Raw genomic sequence first — 23,404 nt, 5'->3', positions numbered from 1 at the left:
CGTAACAACTGCAGCTGTACCCTAAATCACTCCTATACTACTAAAAACGAAGCAAGTTTCCAGGGCAGTAACATAGCTAATCTTGCAATATTGTGTCAGAAATTTAAGATAAACAACAAACATGACTGCGCAGAGACTTAGCCAGCAACAAAATACACTCCTGGAAATGGAAAAAAGAACACATTGACACCGGTGTGTCAGACCCACCATACTTGCTCCGGACACTGCGAGAGGGCTGTACAAGCAATGATCACACGCACGGCACAGCGGACACACCAGGAACCGCGGTGTTGGCCGTCGAATGGCGCTAGCTGCGCAGCATTTGTGCACCGCCGCCGTCAGTGTCAGCCAGTTTGCCGTGGCATACAGAGCTCCATCGCAGTCTTTAACACTGGTAGCATGCCGCGACAGCGTGGACGTGAACCGTATGTGCAGTTGACGGACTTTGAGCGACGGCGTATAGTGGGCATGCGGGAGGCCGGGTGGACGTACCGCCGAATTGCTCAACACGTGGGGCGTGAGGTCTCCACAGTACATCGATGTTGTCGCCAGTGGTCGGCGGAAGGTGCTCGTGCCCGTCGACCTGGGACCGGACCGCAGCGACGCACGGATGCACGCCAAGACCGTAGGATCCTACGCAGTGCCATAGGGGACCGCACCGCCACTTCCCAGCAAATTAGGGACACTGTTGCTCCTGGGGTATCGGCGAGGACCATTCACAACCGTCTCCATGAAGCTGGGCTACGGTCCCGCACACCGTTAGGCCGTCTTCCGCTCACGCCCCAACATCGTGCAGCCCGCCTCCAGTGGCGTCGCGACAGGCGTGAATGGAGGGACGAATGGAGACGTGTCGTCTTCAGCAATGAGAGTCGCTTCTGCCTTGGTGCCAATGATGGTCGTATGCGTGTTTGGCGCCGTGCAGGTGAGCGCCACAATCAGGACTGCATACGACCGAGGCACACAGGGCCAACACCCGGCATCATGGTGTGGGGAGCGATCTCCTACACTGGCCGTACACCACTGGTGATCGTCGAGGGGACACTGAATAGTGCACGGTACATCCAAACCGTCATCGAACCCATCGTTCTACCATTCCTAGACCGGCAAGGGAACTTGCTGTTCCAACAGGACAATGCACGTCCGCATGTATCCTGTGCCACCCAACGTGCTCTAGAAGGTGTAAGTCAACTACCCTGGCCAGCAAGATCTCCGGATCTGTCCCCCATTGAGCATGTTTGGGACTGGATGAAGCGTCGTCTCACGCGGTCTGCACGTCCAGCACGAACGCTGGTCCAACTGACGCGCCAGGTGGAAATGGCATGGCAAGCCGTTCCACAGGACTACATCCAGCATCTCGACGATCGTCTCCATGGGAGAATAGCAGCCTGCATTGCTGCGAAAGGTGGATATACACTGTACTAGTGCCGACATTGTGCATGCTCTGTTGCCTGTGTCTATGTGCCTGTGGTTCTGTCAGTGTGATCATGTGATGTATCTGACTCCAGGAATGTGTCAATAAAGTTTCCCCTTCCTGGGACAATGAATTCACGGTGTTCTTATTTCAATTTCCAGGAGTGTATAATGTAATTCATGTGTGTAACTAGCAATTCATGTATATAGCTAGCAATAACCCGCATTATATGTTAGGGGCCTACATACTCAAAAGGCAAAAGAACAAGCCTTAACAGCCTGCATAATGTATCAAATAATACATATCATGTGTGCCATTTATGACAATGGCAATAGCCTGCAAAGGGCAATAGAGAGCTCAGTGCCTACATCGTACCACTGTACTACCCTAAATCATCATGAAGAGTGCAGAGTAACTCACTTCAGCTGGCAAAATTGAATCTAAACCTAATTTACATACTTCTATAACAAGGATACAAATTAAAAAGTCGCACCTTCAGATCTCCTTCTTTCTCACATTTTACCACAGATAGCAGAACTTCATGAACAGTGCATTTTTGGATTAACTTATGACTGCTACAGTTCATATATCGATGGTGATACTTTGTACGTATCTGTGCTTGTTGACTTATGTACATAAAATTTGCTAGTCTCAATGAGCAACAGTTCTGTTCTGTAGCCATTTTGAATTCACAGTTACTGTAGTACGTACTCCCAAAAGTTAATTTACTCAATGACTGGCTTCTCTTACTAAGCAACAGAGCTGTTTTGTAGCCATTTGAGACTTACAATTAATTTTATTACTGGACAGAACAAATCACAATTTTTGTGTGATTTTCTGTATCTAAATGATAATATGCTTGTGATTTGAAGTGTCATATTGTTTATTAAGGAAAGAGTATTTTGTAGAACTTATTTTAATATTGTTTTCTGTTTTTCTTGGATGACTAATATTGATACACTCATGTAAACATGGGCTGATGACAGTACAGTGTATCACTGAAACTGGTCACATCCAATAAAGAAATTTAAATGCTTGGCTGAAGGTGTTACCATCAATCTTCAGATGTTTGTGTTAGTAGATAGGCGCTGGTACTGTCTCCAGTATTGCAAGGATACAAGATGGGGTCACATACCAACAGTAGCAACTGTATGAGATAAATGCAGTTACAGTGCAAATCCAGGAAGAGTTTGAATAGGTGTTTGCTGATACATGAAGAGTTCTTTCCAGGCCTAAGAAGTACAATTCTACTGCTGATAAAGAGTGGATTACAGTTCTTTAGACAATGAATAAGATGTGTTATTTATGAAGATACTTTGTAGGCTCAGAAGGGGGTTTGATTTAGAAAGGTTGCTATCCAACTATCAGACATTATGTATCCCACAGGAGAAAATGCTAATGCCTGAACGACCCCTGGCAAACTGGTACCAATGTGTGTCAATCACATTACATAAGAGCATGTTTTGGACATCATGTTACTATAACAAGGTAGTCAAAGTGCACACAGATAAATTCTAAAACATAACTAATACTAGCACTTTCTTCAGCTGCTGTAATGATCACCCAAAAGTTGACCTATAATGGAACCTGGAAAGCTCCTATTCTCACCACACTCATCTTTATCATTATCAGAGACCAATTCCAACTAAATTTTCTTACAATTCTGTATACATTTTCTTTCATTAATCTTCCCTTATCCTATCAGTTTTGATGAAGGGTTTATCAAACTTCTTCCCGTCAGTTCTGGTCACATATGCAGTCACAAAGAATGTCACCTCTTGCAGCTTTTTCAGTGATAATCTTCTGTTACACTGCATTGCTAAATATTTCTTTAAACTGTCACCCTGGCCATCACTGGAGCATTCAATTTGTGTTTGTATGGAGGTAACCAAAGAGATCTGACTTTCTGGGGTTCTGAAGTTCAGAATCAACTGAATTCTGAACTATTTTAGGTTTTCACATTATTTTGCTACAAATTAATTATATCCACGTTGACAGCTTACTGTGATGTCACTTTGTTTTCTTGAGTACTGTGGTAATGTATCTTAACATTTGAGAATGTTTTCTCTCTTTTTATGTGCCTATTGACAACTCAATAGCTCAACTGCACAGTGAGTTGTTACTTTACTACTCCTATTATTTATATTGCATCCAGGACTTTCCATTACTATATGAACAATGTTTCTACTCTGGGAGCTGGAAGTTCTGACGCCCTTAAACTATTCTGCACACTAAGCAACAATCTTTGGGCATTCAATCAAAATTTTCCTGTTCCTTACATGATTTTCCACATAAATCTCATCTGAAACAGCCTATTTAATGTATGAACAGTTCGCAGAATTTCAGTTATTTTCCTTATTGTTTTGGTTTAACAGGCACTCCCTTCTCCAGTTAGTGGAGTGTACCTTCTCACATTCCTGTTAGAATTGTCATAGTAAAACTTCTATTCATCAGCTCTTCACCATTCCCTAGCAGGATTGCAAAGAGAAGATCCACCAGCACACATACAGCCTTTCCAGATTTTTATAATAATCCATACAGATAATGTACGAAAAGGTAGACTGCTACTTACTGTAAAGAAGACATGTCAAGTTGCAGACAGGCATGATTAAAAGACACTCACATGCAGCTTTCAGCCACAGCCTTCATCACTAAAGACAGACACACACACACACAACATTCACGTGAGGTGTGTTTGCTTTGTGTGTGTGCATGTGTGTGTTTACTGGCGAAGGCTGTGGGCAAAAGCTACATGTGAACATCTTTTAATTAGCCCTGTCTGCAACTTGAAATGTCTTTTTTACAGTAAGTAGCAGTCTATCTTTTCCTACATTGTTGATATTCTTATCTGGAGTTTTCATTATCTGAGTTAATACAGATAATTCATCTTACACAGTTCATTCTGTTCACTGCATATTTAAAATTTCCCTGGCTTCCTATCACACGATTTTACAGTATTTCTTTATTTCCTTACTCTTAGTATGAACCATCTGTCCTTTCTTTTGATCTGAAGATAGAATGCAGGCACTAGATAACAAATACGGCAAGTCACTGAATGTAACATTGTCCTTTCTTGAATGGGAAACACAGCAACAAAACAAAACATAACTAGGAAATATTACATATCAATAAAAAGAAATCAAAGAAAAAAATAGAAGACAGCATGTTAAGCTGGCGATGAAGAGAAGTACTAAGACAATATTTCTCTGGCAACTAGTAACAGACCATAGACAGGAGTCGGATGGAAGTGAGGTAACGGAAGGAGTTTAATCCTGCTCCACACCTTTACCTTTGTTGGCATTCTTCTGTACTACCTAGAGTTCTCTGCAAAGAGTAGATATGTTCAATATTAGCTACCATGGGTAGTAAAATAACTGTGTAATTATTGGGTAGTAAGCCACAACAACTGGGACTCTGGAGGAACCATACACCCTCCCACTAGCATCTACTACAGTCCTATCACTGGCATCTTCTACCCCATCAATGGCAGGGCCACCAGTGAAAGCAGTCATGTAATCTACAATCTTAGTTGCAACAACTGTAACACATTCTATGTGGGCATGAAAACTAACAAGCGCTCTGACAACATGAGTGGCCACTGCCAAACTGTGGCCAAGAGACAGCTGCACCAGCCAGTTGCTGAACATGCCACACAACACTTATGTGTTTCACTTTAATGACTTTTTCACAGCCTGCACTATGCGGATTCTTCCCACAAGCAGCAGTTTTTCTGTACTGCACATATGGGCTCTCTCCCAATCACATATCCTTTGTTCCCCTAACCCTCCTGGCCTCACCCTTTGCCACTCTGTGTCCTCCAACTGCCTATCCCTTTTCCTGCTCCCAGTCCAGTACACATATGCCTTCATCCTGTTAACGCACCTACATAACCCTTTCCTCTTCTCTACTTCTCTCCTCATGCTATGTAGGAGTAATATTTATATAGAATACACGTCATCATGTGAATGATTTATTTCTTATTAAAGAAAAATGGTACGGAGTGTTACATTACATTGTCCAAGTACTTCAAAGTAGGATGTCGCATAAATGTGCAGGGAGAGCAATTACAAAGAGTGCTGTATAAAATTAAATGTAAATGTAGTTCATCAATACAAAATGACAGTCAAGGTAGGCAGTTTTCATAGCTGCATGATAATAACAACATCAAGCTGAAAGCATTTCATTTTTTCTTTTTTCTGAATAAATAATCACAAGCTTCAGAGACATGTTTTCCTTTATTAAATGTCCTGTAAAATAATATTCTGGGACAATCTTTTGCTATATTATTGAAAAAGTAACTAAAATAGAATTGGGGAGCGTGGAGGGTAAAAATTGTAGAGGGAGACCAAGAGATGAATAAGCTCATACAGGATAGGGTAGCATGGAGAGCTGCATCAAACCAGTCTCAGGACTGAAGACCACAACCACAACAACAACAACAACAACAACAACAACTAAAATTATGTGAGTGAGTCATAATATACATCTCAGAAGCATCTATTAAAGTAGGTAGAAATACTGGCAATACACCACACAAGTTTTATTTTCTGGGAAACTTGTTGCCTCCCTAGTCAATTATTCATTACAGTTTAAAACAAAAGTGATCTTTCCTTCTAGTATAATATTTGTGAATAACTTCCACATTAGTCAGTAGTGAAGTTAACTGCAGAAAGGTATAAACAACTTTTCAATGAATCTCTCCAATAATCTGGTGATGGGAATACTACTTGGCAGTCAACAATGGTGTTTTCTAGTCCAAGATTAAATGTGATTCTTTGTGGTAGCTCATAAATGAATTCTGTAATAGAAATATCCACAGGTAGGTGTATGTGTGTGTGTGTGTGTGTGTGTGTGTGGGGGGGGGGGGGGGGGGGGGCATGCATGTGTGTCAAAAAGCTGTTGTACAAATGGCATATTCCATGGTATGGTACAATCTTTGTCCAGAACATGTTCTGAATTGGAACATGATGTTGTTAACTAAACAATTAACTTTCTAAATAATTTACTCTTACCTGACTAGAGCATGCATCATTTTCTCCAATAAGGTGGTTATAATCAGGATCAGCGAAAAGATCTGTACATGTAGTCTGGCTTTTTGCATAGGAGTCTATTGTCTTACGAAGCTTCTTTCGCTGTTTTAATGTTCTTGGGGCACCAGTAGTCAATATATCATCTATGTCATCTAAAATAAATAAATTTCCTGGTTCAGCAAGATAGTACACCTTGTTAGAACAAAATGAAAAAGTGCTGCTGCTGCTGCTGCTGCTGCTGCTGCTGCTGTTGCTCCAGTTCCTCACACTACTACTACTACTACTACTACTACAGTGTATTACAATAAAGCAATGGAATTCCAGGGACAGACAAATTAAATACTTGGAAGGATATAAATTCATTTTAGTTTAAGATTTTATTTGTTTACGGTTTGATTTTTCCATTTTCCTCATCAAAAACCGAGAAAATGGGAAAAAAAACACATATTAATTAATCTTGTGATTGTTGTTCTGACATAATGCAACATTTGGGAGAGAGATGGGATCTGGGAGAAGGAATCGAAGAAGTGAGTTAAAATGACAGACTGGTACAATGTGACTTCTGAGAGAGAGGGAGAGATGAAAAATGTAAGGAAAAACCTGTCTTCAAGAGTAAAGAGAAAATAAATATGATTATAAACACAAAAGAAGAATTGCAAACTGACTTCCAGTTAAGTAATCACTCAGGAATATTTTTGAGTGCATATTTGTATAGTGTATTTGTATTAAAAGGAAAGCCGATCTTTGTTTCTCATCCTCAAAACAGACCAGTTCCTCTCATACTGGGGGTGGAGTGACCTGCATTTCTTTCTTTCCCAAGGAAGGAATTAACAATGCTGAAGACTAGTGTGAAAGTTAAATAAGGATTTGAAAGATTTTCCCACTGACAAGGCAAGTGATGCACCAGGGAATCTGAATAACATGTTCATGGAGAAGATGCGAGTTACATTGTGCTGTTCATTTTTTTCACTGAAATTAGAGTTTGTAACCGTGGTGGTAATAAATAGTTCCTGTGAAAGATGGAATATTTCTCCAACTGGTTTTGGGAGCTCTGCTGCGGCCAACAGAACGACTGACAACATAGTTTTTGATTGTTATTCTACAATATTTAGAGTGAATTTTTTCCAAGAGCTATTTTGCTTGCAGAGAAGTAATGAAATGTGATTGGGTGAATTTTGAATTTGTGATAAGAATTTACATTTAAAGAAAGATTACCAGTAGCAGAATAGCACAAAGAGAAATTTTATACTAAGTGACCAAAGGAGACATTACTGACAAAACCCAAAACTACAGGAAGAAATAGTTTGAACATGGAATGCTGCTTTGGAGCTCACAACAGCACATATACCAGCATATCAATTTTGACACATTATAATAGATTAGTTTGTGGTACTTACAGAAAAGAAATGTTACATACATAACTGTTTGAAAGAGAAGAGGAGGGAGAAGGAAGTCTGTTACAAAATCATAAAAATACTGGTTTGAAAAAAACCTAGAATAAAGTTTTTGGTATGACCAATAGTTCTCAGTCTAATTGAAAATGACAAACAGAATGGTTTAGCCCAAAATGCTCAATACTTTAAAAGAACTCATTTGCCATGAATGTGATGATCACGATGTTCAAGAGTGGATGGGTGACAATAATGCAGATCCAGGGCACCAAATCACATGATAGTGAAATTGTAAAACTCATCACCGATGAAGCTGACACTGCCAGCATCTCATCAACTAGTACCCCAAAAAATAAAGATGAAAATATACCAACTGCTTCTGAGGCATTTACATGTTTAAATACTGTTTTGTGATGGTTTGAAGTTCAAGATGAACATGATGACCACCATCAGGTATCTGTGCTCAAGAAACTGCATGACTTAGCTGCTTGTAAGCGGATAGGCTTGCTTAGAGAGACCAAAATTAAGGATCTTTTAAAGTGTTAATTCTAAACATATGCACTACAGATTCAAAATAGATATTTATTACATCTTTTTTGGTTACTAGCCTACACTACAAACATTCTTACTGTACTTACCTTTGTACTAAGAAGAGAGATTTGTATTGTTATAAATATAAGAAGTTTTTATTGTTAAATTAGTAAATAAAAATATACAGTTTGATTATCCAAATGAACTTCTTTTCTGAAAATTCATGTCCCCCAACTAGTTGGGATAACTGATGCTCTACTGCATGTATATGACTTTTGGAAATTACACAATCTTTTTTGGGTGTAATACCAGACTATAAAACCAGACCTACAGTGTCCATTGTTACAGTAATGAATAATATTTCCAGAGTGAATTACTGGCAAAAATGAATGGTAGGCCGTGAATTGAGCCTGGATAACTCAGGTTCTAAGAAAACTGTACCTAAAATGCAAGGGCCCGGGTTCGTGACCCATTTCAGCAAGAGTAACACATACTAAAAAGAGGACCATGCTTTTAAGATTTATTTTTCATATTTTCTTTAGTTCTTTGAAAGATTTCAAATATGAAACTAATGATGACAGAAAGTATAACTATCCTCCAAAGAAAAAAATGTGAGGTGAGTTAAGCAATTTCTTCCTATTGAGCTTCCAAAGTTCCTTGGTCACTCAACAAAATTTGTAGCAGAATTACAGCAAAATGTAATGAGGACACACGAAATTACATCAATGCAATCATATTGGGTCAGCTATTCCTGATAGCAGCTGTTGCATTCGCTAAGTTACTTTCAAAATAATTCTACAAATCGGCAACAGAAGGCAGCACCAGTCAAGGGGCAGATCACGAGACATCTGTATATTGTCCTCATATGGAATGAATTCATTTTTGAAGCAATAGGTGACTCGCACACTGAGAAAATTGCATCCCGACCTATACTCGAGCGTGGTCTTTTTAACACAAAGTTGGGACCCGAGCTATGCTCGGGCTTGGTCTCCAAAGTGTTAATAAACCAGTTAATTTCATAGGTATTGACATTATTATTATTATTATTGTTATTATTATTACCATTACTACTCTTTTGACTTGCTTGATACAATCCTCCAACTGTTAATAACCTATGCTAATCTTTTCAGCTCCATGCACCTATTATATCAAAAATTCTTGATAACTTCTGTCAGAGCCAAGAACTACTCATTCTATTGCTCCTTTCAACATTAAGTTAACTATCCCAGAGGCCATAGCAAATTACCCACAACCTGGCCTTTCTTGTGTTAGGGACTTCCCACAGACTTCCTTTTCCTTGCCTATTCTGTCTCCTTTCTCTTCATTTGATGCTTCACCTGCCTATTCAAATTTTTGATATACTTATTTACTCGAATCAGAATAATGAAGTGACTGACACCTAGTTGTTCACATGAGAGCTACTATAGCGGCAACTGATCAAAGAATGAGCTTGGTGATGTTTTCTATTTTGCCTGTTTGTTCACCATTGCCATATCGCTCTGCAAACGGCAATTATGGGCACTAACGTAACTGCTGAGATTCAGTTTCAGCAAATGTTTTGCTTCTTTGAGCCAATTTACTTTGTACTACGAAAAAGAATGTCTGCAGGCTACTACTGATAGCGAGTATCACAGTTACCATCTTTTGAGGTGAACTTGGTACTACAGGTTAATGGAAAACATAAGAAAGTATCAGTATGGAACTGCAGAGCTGTTGCTGCTGTGCCTATATTGAGTGTGCTGATAATGGAAGACTATCTATATTGCTTTGTTCTGTGCCTAATTGTCCATCACTTTGTTATTCTGATCTGGTATACAGTACCATGTATATAATGCATCCAGTTTCCTCTTTTTCCAATGTTTTCATAGTTCAGGTTTCTTTCACAGCCACAAATAGCTCTGCCCCAGATCTGTTAAGCAAGACATAAAAATTTCTGCTCACTAAATAATCTCATATACCAATATGGCATTGAGAGGTTTTCAGGTGAGTGTAGTTAGGTGTACAGAAAGAGACATAAATGGAGAGGGTGGAGGAAAATGAGTTGGTATCTAAATAAACCTAAGTTACTTATGTTGTCAATTTACTTGACACGGGGTGTTTTTGTTACTTACCTAATGATAAATTAGGTTTATTTTTTTCACTTTTTTCAGTTTTCCTTGATGAAGTTTCTAAAGCATCTTTGGAGGGAACACCTGGCTCAGTTTTATCAGAAGACTGCAGATCTGATATTCTCGGCTGTTTGTTGTCATTCTTACAAATTTTCCTTTTAGAGGTATTGTTTAGCATTTTTCCTTGAGTTGCTGCCGCTTCTTTGGTTTCCAATGCTTCTCCTGCCATTTTCATGGGTGACGTAACACCTGGCTCAGTTTTATCAGAAGACTGCAGGACTGATATTCTTGGCTGTTTGTTGTCATTCTTACAAATTTTCCTTTTAGAGGTATTGTTTAGTATTTTTCCTTGAGTTGCTGCCGCTTCTTTGGTTTCCTCTAATGCTTCTGCTGCCATTTTCATGGGTGACGCAACAGCAGGAGAAGATTTACTTGTTGATATACTTTTCTTTCTGAAACATAGATGTTTATATGTAATGGGAAAGCCTGGTTGGAATATAAAGAAATGAACTAGTCAGCGTATGGAGACTGTTATGCACAGGAGGTGTTGATAATGGCAATTTATCCAATGCACTTGGATTTTTTATGTATGTATTCACTAGCTATCTCTTAATATATTGTATGTTACTAATGCATGCAAGGCTGATGCTGCTGGCTCATTATGGAAGTATAAAGTAAAGTGAACTGTTGCCTCCAACTGAATTTCTTCCTGACAAATATAACATAATTTTGATGGTAAAACTGAGAACTGAAATAAGCATTTATATATTTTATTTTGCCTTCATAGTCTTACACAAGCTACACCAGCAATCAATTGAACAGCTAATATCATCCTGGATCACCAAACAATGATACAGGATTTGTCAATGTAATACAGTGCAGATCAACAGGCCAAAATATACAACACACAGTATGTACATAAAATGCTTTATGAAGATAGGAGAGGTAGCCTATGGAGACAAGACAGCTGGTCAGCCACTGCCTTGATTAAGGAACCATCCCAGCATTTTCCATAGCAATCCAGGAAAAACATGGAAAACCCAAATCAGGGTGGCCAGACAGAGCAACTCTATTCGCCCAAATATAAGGTCACTATCTCAACAGCTGCATTGTCTTATTCTGTAAATCCTATTGTATAATGTTCCTTAATTTACATACATTGTGCTTCAGGTAACTTGCAAATAAAACGTAGTTTTGTTCTTCATTGCCACACACACACTCTCTGAGGACCCCCTTTTGACTCCTGGACTGTTTCCTGTTACACACTATATAAACGTAACTCCACTCTCCACTGCTGCACACAAAGTGAGTAAATTTATTTTGTGCCAGTGACACAGCTGATAGTTTCTGTGCAATGTTTTAAAGAGGACAGGAGAGAAGAGGGAAATTGTGTAGTGAATAATGAGCATAATTCAGTTTGATGGTGTACTTGGACAGAATGTGAGTGCACGCCGATATGTTGCTGCAATGCACTTAAGTTTGAAATGGATTTATTGTCTCTGAAACTATATGTTTGTAGTGTTTTCAGCTTGTGCCAGCACAGAAATTAGTAAAACTAGATTAGAGACTGGCAATCATCAACATACAAACCAACTTCTAAAGAATTTTCATTGTAGTTTTCACATGTGATGCAGATCATGCAGGAGGTAACTTTAACCTTCCGAATATAGCCTGGGATGTTTATGGATTCACTGTATGGGGTACAGACAGTTTTGTGAACATGTTTTCCAAAAACTGTCATAAGCAGCTCGTTAGACAGACCACATGCAACGGAATGGAAATATTTTAGATCTTGTAGTTACAAACAGGCCTGGCGTTATCGATGGCGTCAGTACAAAGACGGGGATTAGTGACCATAGGGACTATGGTAACTTAAGTCCATAAATCAATCAAGAAAGATAGGACAGTATTTCTGCTAGAAAGAGCAGATAAGTTGTAGTTAGCATCCTACTTAGACAAGGAATTGACGTGTAGTTCCAGTGTGATGGACACAAGAGAAATTATGGGCAAAGTTTAAATGGATTGTAAATTGTGGTCTGGAGAAGTAGATGCCGAAAAAGTGGATTAAGGATGGAAAAGACCAACTATGATTTAGCAATGAAATCCAGAAAATGCTGAGGAAGCAAAGTCTGTCGCACTCTCCATTCAAAAGAGAATGCACAAATAGACAACAGGCAAAAGTTAGTACTAATTCACACTGCTGTAAAAAGGAGTGATGTGTGAAGAAAACAACAACTACCACTGTCATTCTCAACAAAAGGTCCTGCTGAGAACCTGAGAAAATTCTGGTCCCACAAAAAATTGCTAACCAAGGCTAAGGCTTCTATTCAGCCACTTACTGACCAGTTTGGTGCGGCAGTAGAAGATATCAAAAGGAAAGCCAAAGTTTTATATTTCACATTAAAGAAATTGTTCATGCAGGAAAATAGTACAAACATACCATCAACTGACCATTGCACAGACTGCAATATGGAGGACACCGTAACAGGCATCTCTGGCATACAGAAACAACTGAAAGCATTGAAACCAAGTTACCAGGTCTGGATGAAATCCCAATTCAGTTTTACAAAGGGTACTTTACAGCACTGGCCCCTTACTTAGCTTGCATTGGTCTCGAATCTCTTGCCCAGTGCAAAGTCCTAAGTGACTGGAAAAAAAGCACAGGTGACTCCTATATATAAGAGGGGTAAAAGAACAGACCCACAAAATTACAGACCAATGTCCTTAACATTGGTTTGCTGCAGAATTCTTGAACATAATCTCAGTACGAATATAATAAATTTCCTTAAGACAGGAAAAGCTTCTTTCCACAAATCAGCATATTTTTAAAAAGCACTGTTTGCATGAAGTTCAGCTTGCTCTTTTCTCATATGATATCCAGGGAACCATGGCTGAAGGGCAATAGGCAGATTTCACATTTCTCGATTCCCGAAAAGCATTTGAAATGGTGGTCAACTGCAGACTGTTAATGAAGGTACAAGCATACAGAATAGATCCCAGATATGTGAGTAGCTCAAAGACTTCTTAAGTAATGGAACCTTGAATGTTGTTATCGACAGCAAAGTATTCTTCAGTGACAAGGGTGTTAAGGAGTCACCCAGGGAATTGTTGATTGGCTGATTTGGGGGGAGGGAACCAAACAGCACAGACATTGGTCACCTGGGAATTATGATACGACTGCTGTTCTGTACACATAAATGATATGGTGGATAAGATGAGCACAGTATGTGACTGTTTGCTGATGACACTGTGGTGTACTGGAAAGTGTAGTTGTTGAATGACTATGAGGATACAAGACAAAAAAGTTTATAGTTGCTGTGATGAGTGGCAGCTAGCTCTAAATGTAGAAAAATGTAAGTTAATACAGATGAGTAAGAAAATAAACTGTAATGTTTGAACAGCATTAGTAGAGTGCTGCTTAACACAGTTACATCAATTAAAAATCTAGGCATAATGTTGCAAAGTGATATGAAATGGAGCAAGCAAGGAAGGATTGTAGTATGGAAGGCGAATTGTTGACTTTGGTTTATTTTAAAAATTTGGGAAAGTTTGGTTCATCTGTAAAGGTGAGTGCATACAGGACACTTGTGCAACCCACTCTTGAGCACTGCTCAAGCGTTTGATATCCACGCCAGGTCAGATTGGATGAAGACATTGACGCAATTCAGTGTTGTTACCAGCAGTTTCAAACAATATGCAAGTGTTATGGAGATTTTTCCGGAACCCAAATGGGAATCCCTGGAGCGAAGGTGAAGTTCTTTTCAAGAAACACTACTGAAAAAATTTAGAGAACAGCATTTGAAGCTGACTGCAGAATGATTCTACTGCTGCCAATGTACATTTCAGGCTAGGATCATGAAGCTACGATAAATTATGGCTCATAGGAAGGCAGCAATTTTTCCTTGCTCTATTTGTGAGTGTAACAGGAAAGTAAATGACTATAATTGGGGTCACAAAGGATGGCGGTCAACTTTGAGCCTGTTCTGTGCACCTGTGTCATGGATTCTCTGACAGCAAATGAACAATTTTCAGTTGTGTACTGAGCACTCTGATATGAATGTTGTATGGAATGCGAGCATTACACATGATCACGTAGCGAGTTACTTAGTAAATTTTTATTGCATTTGTTGCAAATTGTCATGGCTGATGATGGTGGTGCACAACAAATTCTACACAAGCAAGCGATAAACATAATTTGCAGGATACACGCTTTCATCAGGCACAGAGCACATGTATGCGTTTACGGTAACTGTCACCTGGAACCAGCAACAGTGCAATCCCCATCCTTGGCTTGTGGAGTATGTACATGTACATGTAGATGAAGCAGCAACCTCACAAATGTTAACATATTACTAGCTGAAAAGGATCCACTTTCTTGGTCTTTCTTTCCCATTTGTTTCCAAAACTGGGAAAATGTGTTCAATTACTCACCTCATTTGTATGGCCTCTGACATATTCAGGATATTTTGTTTATGATGATGAGGAGGTCTCATACTCCGTGGAGTGGGGGGGATAATGCAGGAGACCTGCACCGCCTACTAGGCAAGGTCCTAGGGGAGGTGGTTTGCCGTTGCCTTCCTGCGACCGTAATGGGGATGAAAGATGATGATAAAGACGCACAATAACACCCAGTCATCTCAAGGCAGGGAAAATCCCTGACCCCATCTGGAATAGAACCCGAGAGCCCGTGCGCGGGAAGCAAGAACGCTATCGCAAGACTACGAGCTGTGGACAGTATATTGTTATATTTGCTTCTGGGTGCAAAGATGAATAAGTTTTTGTGGTTATCCATCACCCTAACATGCTACATATTTGTGCCCATGTGACTAACATGGTTCTTTTGAATTCACACTGTAACATTAGAAAGTTCTCTCTTGTCTGTATTGATAGTCATACTGTATGCAAATTTTACTGGAAATTTCAGCCTTTTAAAGCTGAATAGTAAGTTAGTTGAAATGAGTGGAATTTGTGGTATGAATTCCCGAATGTGTTCTCTGCCATATCTCCAGGGGTCTCTGAGTTCGAAGCCCATATCAAACTCCTCCACTCGGTGGTCCTGAAGATCAAGAAGGCTCGCTCGGTACCATTCGCCTTCCCTGACAAACTACAGCAGGAGCTTTGTTGCCAAGAGGCTGAGGACATCCTGACCCAGTCCACCATAGTCGTTGTGCAACACCCATTGTGGTCTTTGAGAAGCTGAACGGCTCTCTTCGCGTTTGTGGGGATTTTAAGGCAACTGTCAAGGCTCGGTCTGTTATTGACTCCTATCCCATACCAAAGGTTGATGATGTCCTGTCCAAGTTGGTTGGCGGCACGGAGTTTGCCAAAACTGACCTGCGGGATGCCTACCTCCAGTTGCCTTTGGATGAGCCGTCGAAGACAATCTTGGTAATCAATACCCTTTCTGGGCTCTTCTGTTACAACTGCTTCCCGTTTGAGGTTGCCAGTGTTCTGGCCATCTTCAGGCACTATTTGGAAACATTGACAAGAGACATTCTGTGGATGGCTAACTACATTAATGACATCTTAGTTGCTGTTGTCTCAACCCCAGACTTGGCCCGTAATCTCTGGCGCCTCTTCCATGTTCTTCAAGGTGCCGGCTTACATTGCAACAAGGAGAAATGCCTTTTTTTTTTGTTGTTGTTCCTCATGTGATCTACCTCGACCATGCTTTGAGTGCCAACGGCATTCTACCGAAGCCCTAGTATGTCGAGGCTATACAGCAGTTGCCATCCCCAAAGGATATCTCCCAGCTCGAGTCAGTCCTGGGTCAACTCAATTACTACTGCCGTTTTATCCCACATGCCGCAGCTGTGGCGGAACCCCTTCACCGCCTCCTCCGTAAGAATGTTACATGGGAATGGTCGCTGGCTTGTGATAGGGCGTTCTGCTGTCTGAACTCTTCTCTCCTGACACAGGCTTCCCTTGCCCCTTATGACCCCACCAAGCCTCTCACCTTGACCGCCGATGCATGGGGGCCGTCTTGTCTCACATCATCGACAGAGTGGAGCTCCTGGTGGCCTTCGTCTCCAAAATGCTATCCCCAGCTGAGTGTGACTACAGCCAAATTGGGAAGGAGCCCTTGGCCATGACCTTTGGGTTTAAGAAACTCCACGATTTCATCTAAGGCCGTCACTTCACCTTATACACCAAACACAAGCCTCTGGTCTCGTTTTTCAGTGCTATGTCTGCCATCCCCACAAGGACTGCTCACCACCTCCAGCGCTGGACACTGTTCCTTGTGGAATATTCCTATGACATCTGTTTTCTGGCCACAGCTCTCCATGCCAATGCAGATCTTCTCTCTCATCTCTCACTGGATGCCGCCCATTTCATACATCGTAGTGCCTACTGCATCGGCATCCCACTTCACGTCCAACCAACGTGGGATGCCTGCATCACAGGACATATATTCACTCAGAAAACCTATGTTGTCTGTGTTGTCAGCGCAAACATTTACCGGTGGCCACAACACAACACAGCACCAGGTCTCCACCAACAGCCGCAGGGGACCACTAACAGCTTCACCAGAGGTCGCAGTTATCCCAGGATCTACTTTGATACGCCAGGCATGTGATTGCAAATAGTTCCAGCAGATATACCCACCAAACGGGCTTTATAGGGTGGCCTACTGCCGGCAAAGGACAGTTTGACGCACTGATTGGAAGTATACAGAGCTGCCACCCTGGCAGCCACAGCCATATGCCTCTTCTAGCTGGCCGATCTCTTGCAGATGGACTTGGTATAGTTGATAAGCATCTTGACATTGTAGAATTGTTATTGTGATCTCTCCCCGTGAAGAGACTGGTGTTTCTATTATTATTTGCTATTTTATATTTGTGACAATCCTCAGTTGGGATCGAGTCTGTTGTTTTTTTTTGGAGATTGTGTTATTGTTTCGTTTTGGTGAGTACAATAAATTGTTTTTGGACTTGTGTTTTCTGCATTTCTATTCTGCTAGAGCAGACACTTGAATCATTCTATCAATGGTTTTAATTTTCTTGTTTGTTCCCTGGTTCATATTCTGTATTCACTTTTTTTTTTTTTTTTTTTTTTTTTTTTTTGCTAAAACTGTCCACTCACACAATGATTCCTTCTCTTTTTTTTTTTTTTTTTTTTTTTTTTTTTTTTTTTTTTTTTTTTTTTACACAACACGATTTTTGAAAAGTTGTTCCTTGTCTTTACTACACTGGTTATGATGATTATGCCAGACAAGGGATTAATGTGATTTTTGGATTTTTGGTATTCCCAAGTTGTAAACATTCATTCATTGTGGTCCGTACATCCCATCAAGATGAAAGAGGCTGAAGGATATGGGACAAGTCAAGTTATGTATTAACAGATATGATAAATCATCTGATAATTCTACACTGCTGAACAGTAAAGGTGTTGGTGTCTGTTGATACAGAAACATAACCTGGAAGTATAAACAATTTTAAAACATGGTAAACACTAGCTCAGATATAAGTGCATATGTAACATGTTTGTATGCTGCAAGTACAAGTATATTACTTAGCAATAAGCTTGTAACTGATCACGGAACGCTGTCTTATTCTGCAAAAAATAATAAAAGTGCAATATGTAGCACAATTAATGTACCATGTGAAGTTCTTCAGAAGACTTCTCGCAGAGAGAGGAGAATGAAAGTGCAGCTGTACATTTACATTCTACAAGGCACTGTACGTACAATTGGCTACGCCCATTTTCAAAGGAACAAATTCTTTTTCATCTTAATCTTAAGTTGACTCATGATTATATTAATGCATACCATGAATTTTAGATGTTTATGATTACTGTATGTCACTATCTGGACGACTGAGGAGCCAAATAAAGAGAGATGTATACATGGTGCATTACTTTCCCTCTGACCTTTAAGATAATCCATGTAGAGAGGAAATTTGCAGTTTTTAGATGGATTGTATTGGAATTTTATGACTGTGATTAGTATCCCACATGGCATATTGCAGTATATGTCTTACACAAGAAGACTGATTTCAGAGGGGGGCTACCATTTGGTTGGAAATATTCTAAAAGGTTTGGATTCAGGTATGTAAAATGCAAAGATGGAAGATGTATTCTGATGGAGTCATCTGATATTCTAACAGTTAGGGCACTTTTTATGAGAAGATATTATTGCCCTATTATTTATCTTGACTAGACCTGGCTCAATCAAGATACAACCAGCAAGTACATCTAGCAGGTTTCAATGTGCAATGGTGACTTGAAAGTGCCAACTGGAAAAGAAAACTCTCTTAATGCTTGTCATGAAGGATCATCACTATAAGGCTTCATCAAAAATTAAAAGCTAACATTTACTTCTAGCAAATCTAGCAGTTATCATGGAAAGATGATTGTAACTAAACATTCGTATTTAAGTTTATTATGTGGTTAAGAGGATGGTTATTTGATCAAAAGGAGTAAACTCTTACCAGATAGGATAGACAAAATGCACTGAAAAGTTCAAAGAAGGGCAGCTCATTTTGTAATATTGCGAAATAGAGCGAGATTAGCATGGATATAAGACAAAAGTTGGACAGGCAATCATTGAAACAATGGCATTTTTCATTGCGAGAAGATCTATTCATGAAATTTCAGTCCCAAACATTCTCCTCCAAATGTGAAAATACTTTGTTGGTGACCACCTACACACGAAGAAACGATCAAAAATAAGAAAAATCAGAGCTTGCATGGAAATATTTAAGAGTTCATTTTTCCTGCATCCTGTCAGAGTGGAAGGGTAGAGAAAATGCCTGAATGTGGTTTGATGAACTCTCTGTCATGTACTGAAGTATGAACTGCAGATAAGTCATGTAGAAGAAAATGAAATGAAATGTCGTGTGGCTAGGGCCTCCCGTCGGGTAGACCGTTCGCCTGGTGCAGGTCTTTCGAATTGACACCACTTCGACAACCTGCGTGTCGATGGGGATGAAATGATGATGATTAGGACATCACAACACCCAGTCCCTGAGCGGAGATGTAAACAAAGAAGGAAGAAAGTGTGCAGTGGCTAGCATGTAAAACTGTTTACATTTTGGACTGCTACACAAAAGTGGAAATCTTGGAGGAAGTCACAAGTGCCACACATTACACGGAACTTGACTGCCAAGCTGGAGAAATGTGTCAAGAGGTTCTGGGGCTTCATCCTTACCATAGCCAATACAACCCAATAAAAACTGCATTTGTACTAGTGAAAGGAACTGCATTTTCAGAATTAAGGATACGCAGAATTTACTCGAGAAAGCTCTTGATGGTGTTACTGTGGAAGTCTAAGTTAATCATATACACCACACCAAAAATTTGCAAGAAAACAATGTCTTGAAGGAAGACAGACAACAAAATTTCATTGAAAATATTGTAACGATACATACAGCAGAGATGCTGAGTCGCAGATAGGCACAACAAAGAGACTCTCACAATTAAAGCTTTTGGCCATTATGGCCTTCGTCAACAATAAATACATACACACACACACACACACACACACACACACACACACACACACACACAAACACAAACACACACACACTATCTCTCTCTCTCTCTCTCTCTCTCTCTCTCTCTCTCTCTCTCTCTCTCTCTCTCTCTCACACACACACACACACGCACACACCTCACACACACGACTGCAGTCTCAGGCAACTGAAACCATACCTGAGAATATATTTAATTGGGTAGGCTCAAGGAAGGAGCTGTGACTGCTATTTTCCTACATTATTTTGTAGTATTTTCTTGGCATATCATTCTGCAGCCACATAAAATTGTTTAAAAGATATACATGCCAACTTTCAAAATTGTGAGATTCAGTTTTAAATATGAGGAGGTACATATGACCAAAAACCACGGCTCATTTTCCAGATAATTTCGGAACAATGGTATCTTTCCCTAAGATGTCACAAAGATATATAAAAGGTATAAAAATGCAAATATAAACACTAGAACTATCCTAAACATTGACTCATAAAATAAGGGAAAGGCAATCCCTTACTTATCGTGGACTGGGGTGTGATGAACAGAAACACACAATAAAAAACAGTTAATCTTCCAACTATTTCTGTTCTAACAGTTTGACCATAAGTTTTTATCAGCTTATTTTCGGCTTTAACTTCTTGTAACGGCCCATCACACTAAAAAGTCACCTCCACTTTTAACACTGAATTCCATTTTTCTACTATTATTTACAAACTTTTCTTGGTGACTTTTTGTTTCCACACACTTTGAAACATCGTTTTTTCCACACAGTGCTATGCAAATGTCACATTGGCAAAAAGTACAAAATGCAAATGAAGGACATTTCGTAGACTCAAAATTGCACAGAAATTGTTCCAAATACTGCTTCAAGGCAGAAGTTTAGTATTATTATTATTATTTTACCATAGCAAGAAATAAAACACCAAATCAAAATATCATGAAAATAACAAATAAGATACGTGTGAAATAACTGCTTACTCAAAAATAAAACCTTTCTGTATTTCAGGTAATAAAACAGCATTCTTAATTATCCACTCTAACAATTTATACATATTATAAAAACACTGAATAATATGCGACTTCAGTTAAGCAGAATGACAACACACAAACACAAGTCCAAACAAAAGCACAACACTGAGCAATATGAGTACATATTCTAGAAAAAGTGCGAGAGTGAGGAAAAACAATTGATATATAGGTTGTGCACGACTTTCTAACTTCTATAAACTTCGATATGTATACTGATTAAAAACGACTAATGAGTGAAGGACTTCCAACTACTGGCCAAAAAAACTTGAGTGGATCATTTGCAAAGCAAAAGTATTATGTCTGATGATAGCTAAAAATTGGGAGAAATAATGAAATAATCAGGTTGTTGGGAGAAAAAGTGGAAAAGCAAGTTTCTTGCCTAAATTGGAGTGTGGCAACTCATATGTGTGCCAGACAGCTTTACTGACAGTACTGTTCAATGGTAAAGTTTGTTGTGTTCAGGCTTCATCAGCTTGGCTTCTATATGTTCTCAACTTCTTGGTAAAATGGTAATTTGTGTGCATATATAACCAATTGTAATCATGTTCAAAATTTCCACAAATCACCAAGTTAAATCTCCAGCTACTGTATTCTACTATGTGGATGTTTGTGCAATAACACACACACTACAATGCCTATATTATTGGTTTGACTACTGTGTAATTTTTTGTAAAGAAGTGTTACAGTCACTTGGTAAGAGGTTTAGACAAAAGTCATTAAACCCAACTGAAGTTTAACACTATCATGTAACTTACCTTGATTTGTCTGGCACTTTGCGTAGCTGCTTTTCATTCAGTTGACTTCTAACAGCACCTGCAACAAATACCCATTTAGAAGTGAACTTTAGCAGATACACTCAAGTGAAGTTTAGCAGATACAATTTATCAGCAAATTGGGACATTCTTACAATTAAAGCAGATACAACTTATCAGTATACGGGGACATTATTACAATTACAAGTCAAATGTTTCACATTTAGTGCAAGCTTTAAGATAATCAGAAAAAAAATTCTTTTACTTAACAATATATACCTCCTCAGATTCTGTAGGAAATGAGGTAAGTGTTTTACAAAGAAAGTACAAAACTTACAAGAGAAGCTGCAAATTTTGGGTCTGTTGAAATGTAGTTCCAAGCACATATGAAATCAGCAGACATGCATGCAGAGTAATTTACTGGCAACAGCAATTCTCGGATATAAACTATGACATACTGTAGAAGACAGAGTATCTGAAATTTCATTCCAACAACAGACATTCTCTGGTTTAAGCAAACAGCTGCCCTGTATGTCATTACCACAGAGAGATGTTAGGGAAGCGTAAACATTTAAAAATCACAACTGGCATTAATATTAATTGTCTACTTTCTATCATAATCTAATGGGAAATCATTAGATGTTGAGAGTGCTAACCATTTACACAGCCAAACATTAGGTAATTTATGATCACAGAAGTAATTACTTACTTCTTCTATTTTCTGTCTGCCTTTCATTTGATACCAGCCTCAAGTGGCTGCTTTTACTACTGTTCAATGGTGAAGACACACATTTTCCACTAAACCTGTCTTTCCTGGATATATCTTCAGAGGCCTTTCTTAGGGACCCCTTTCTCTCTAACAAATTTTGGTCTGCAGCAGGTACAGGTCCCAAATTTCTTTCTTCTTGTCTAAAACAAGTGAAACATTAAGACAACAAAGGAGGAAAAAAATTCTTTTACTTAACAATATATATCTCCTAAAAATGTAGAAACAAGGTAAGTGCTTTAAGAAGAAAGTACAAAACTTAAGAGAGAAGCTGTAAAATTTGGGTCTGTTGAAGTGTTCTTCCAAGCACATATGAAATCAGCACACATGCAAGCCATTTAATTAATCATAAATTTAAATGTGATCTCTCAGGTTTTGTTGTCATGACTGACTGATAGTGTGTTTCTGGGTGTTCTGTCAAGTTGTCATTTCCATTTTATGTACAGTATTTCGATGAGCAACCCAGCAGTCTTTTTCAAGTGCTGCAGGATTTCCTGTTATGTTTACTTGCTGCCTGGAATCCAGCCAGACTGTGAGCTATTGTTGGTTTCATGCTTCACTAAACTCTCATTAATACGGCCATCAGTTGTCCGGCCTCTCAGTAATCTGGCATACTTCCAGCTTCTAGTCGTTCAAACTGAAATGACGCCTACAATAATGAAATTTCATCTACAACAATATTGTTAGTTAAATACAATGTTCAACCTTCCGGTATACCTTGACACTGTGGCTTTCCTTACGGATCATTATCATGACTTCTAAAGGGAAACACGTTATGCTAGACCTTCAGCAGAAACTTGAAATTAGATATAAATTGAACTGAGGTTCTTCGCAAAAAGCCATTGTTGCTGGCAACAGTGTTGGACAAGCAACTATTTATGATGAAATTTCAGCAGAAACGAGGTAATCATAAGCTCA

General features: G+C 39.3%; 1 protein-coding gene across 1 annotated transcript in view; it reads right to left on the bottom strand.

The window, feature by feature from the left end:
* LOC126188864 (uncharacterized) overlaps positions 1 to 23,404 on the bottom strand; it is a 245,249-nt gene that overhangs the window by 28,179 nt on the left and 193,666 nt on the right. The window contains exons 11-14 of the mRNA XM_049930512.1: positions 22,430 to 22,629; positions 21,724 to 21,781; positions 10,475 to 10,923; positions 6,424 to 6,593 (exon numbers count right to left, since the gene is read on the bottom strand). Of these exons, the coding sequence (XP_049786469.1) occupies positions 6,424 to 6,593; positions 10,475 to 10,923; positions 21,724 to 21,781; positions 22,430 to 22,629 (877 nt within the window). The remainder of the gene's footprint in view (positions 1 to 6,423; positions 6,594 to 10,474; positions 10,924 to 21,723; positions 21,782 to 22,429; positions 22,630 to 23,404) is intronic.

The sequence above is a fragment of the Schistocerca cancellata genome, chromosome 5 (genome assembly GCF_023864275.1).
Source record: "Schistocerca cancellata isolate TAMUIC-IGC-003103 chromosome 5, iqSchCanc2.1, whole genome shotgun sequence".
In the NCBI taxonomy this organism is placed as follows: Eukaryota; Metazoa; Arthropoda; class Insecta; order Orthoptera; family Acrididae; genus Schistocerca; species Schistocerca cancellata.
This window is presented reverse-complemented; position numbering and strand designations above follow the sequence as displayed.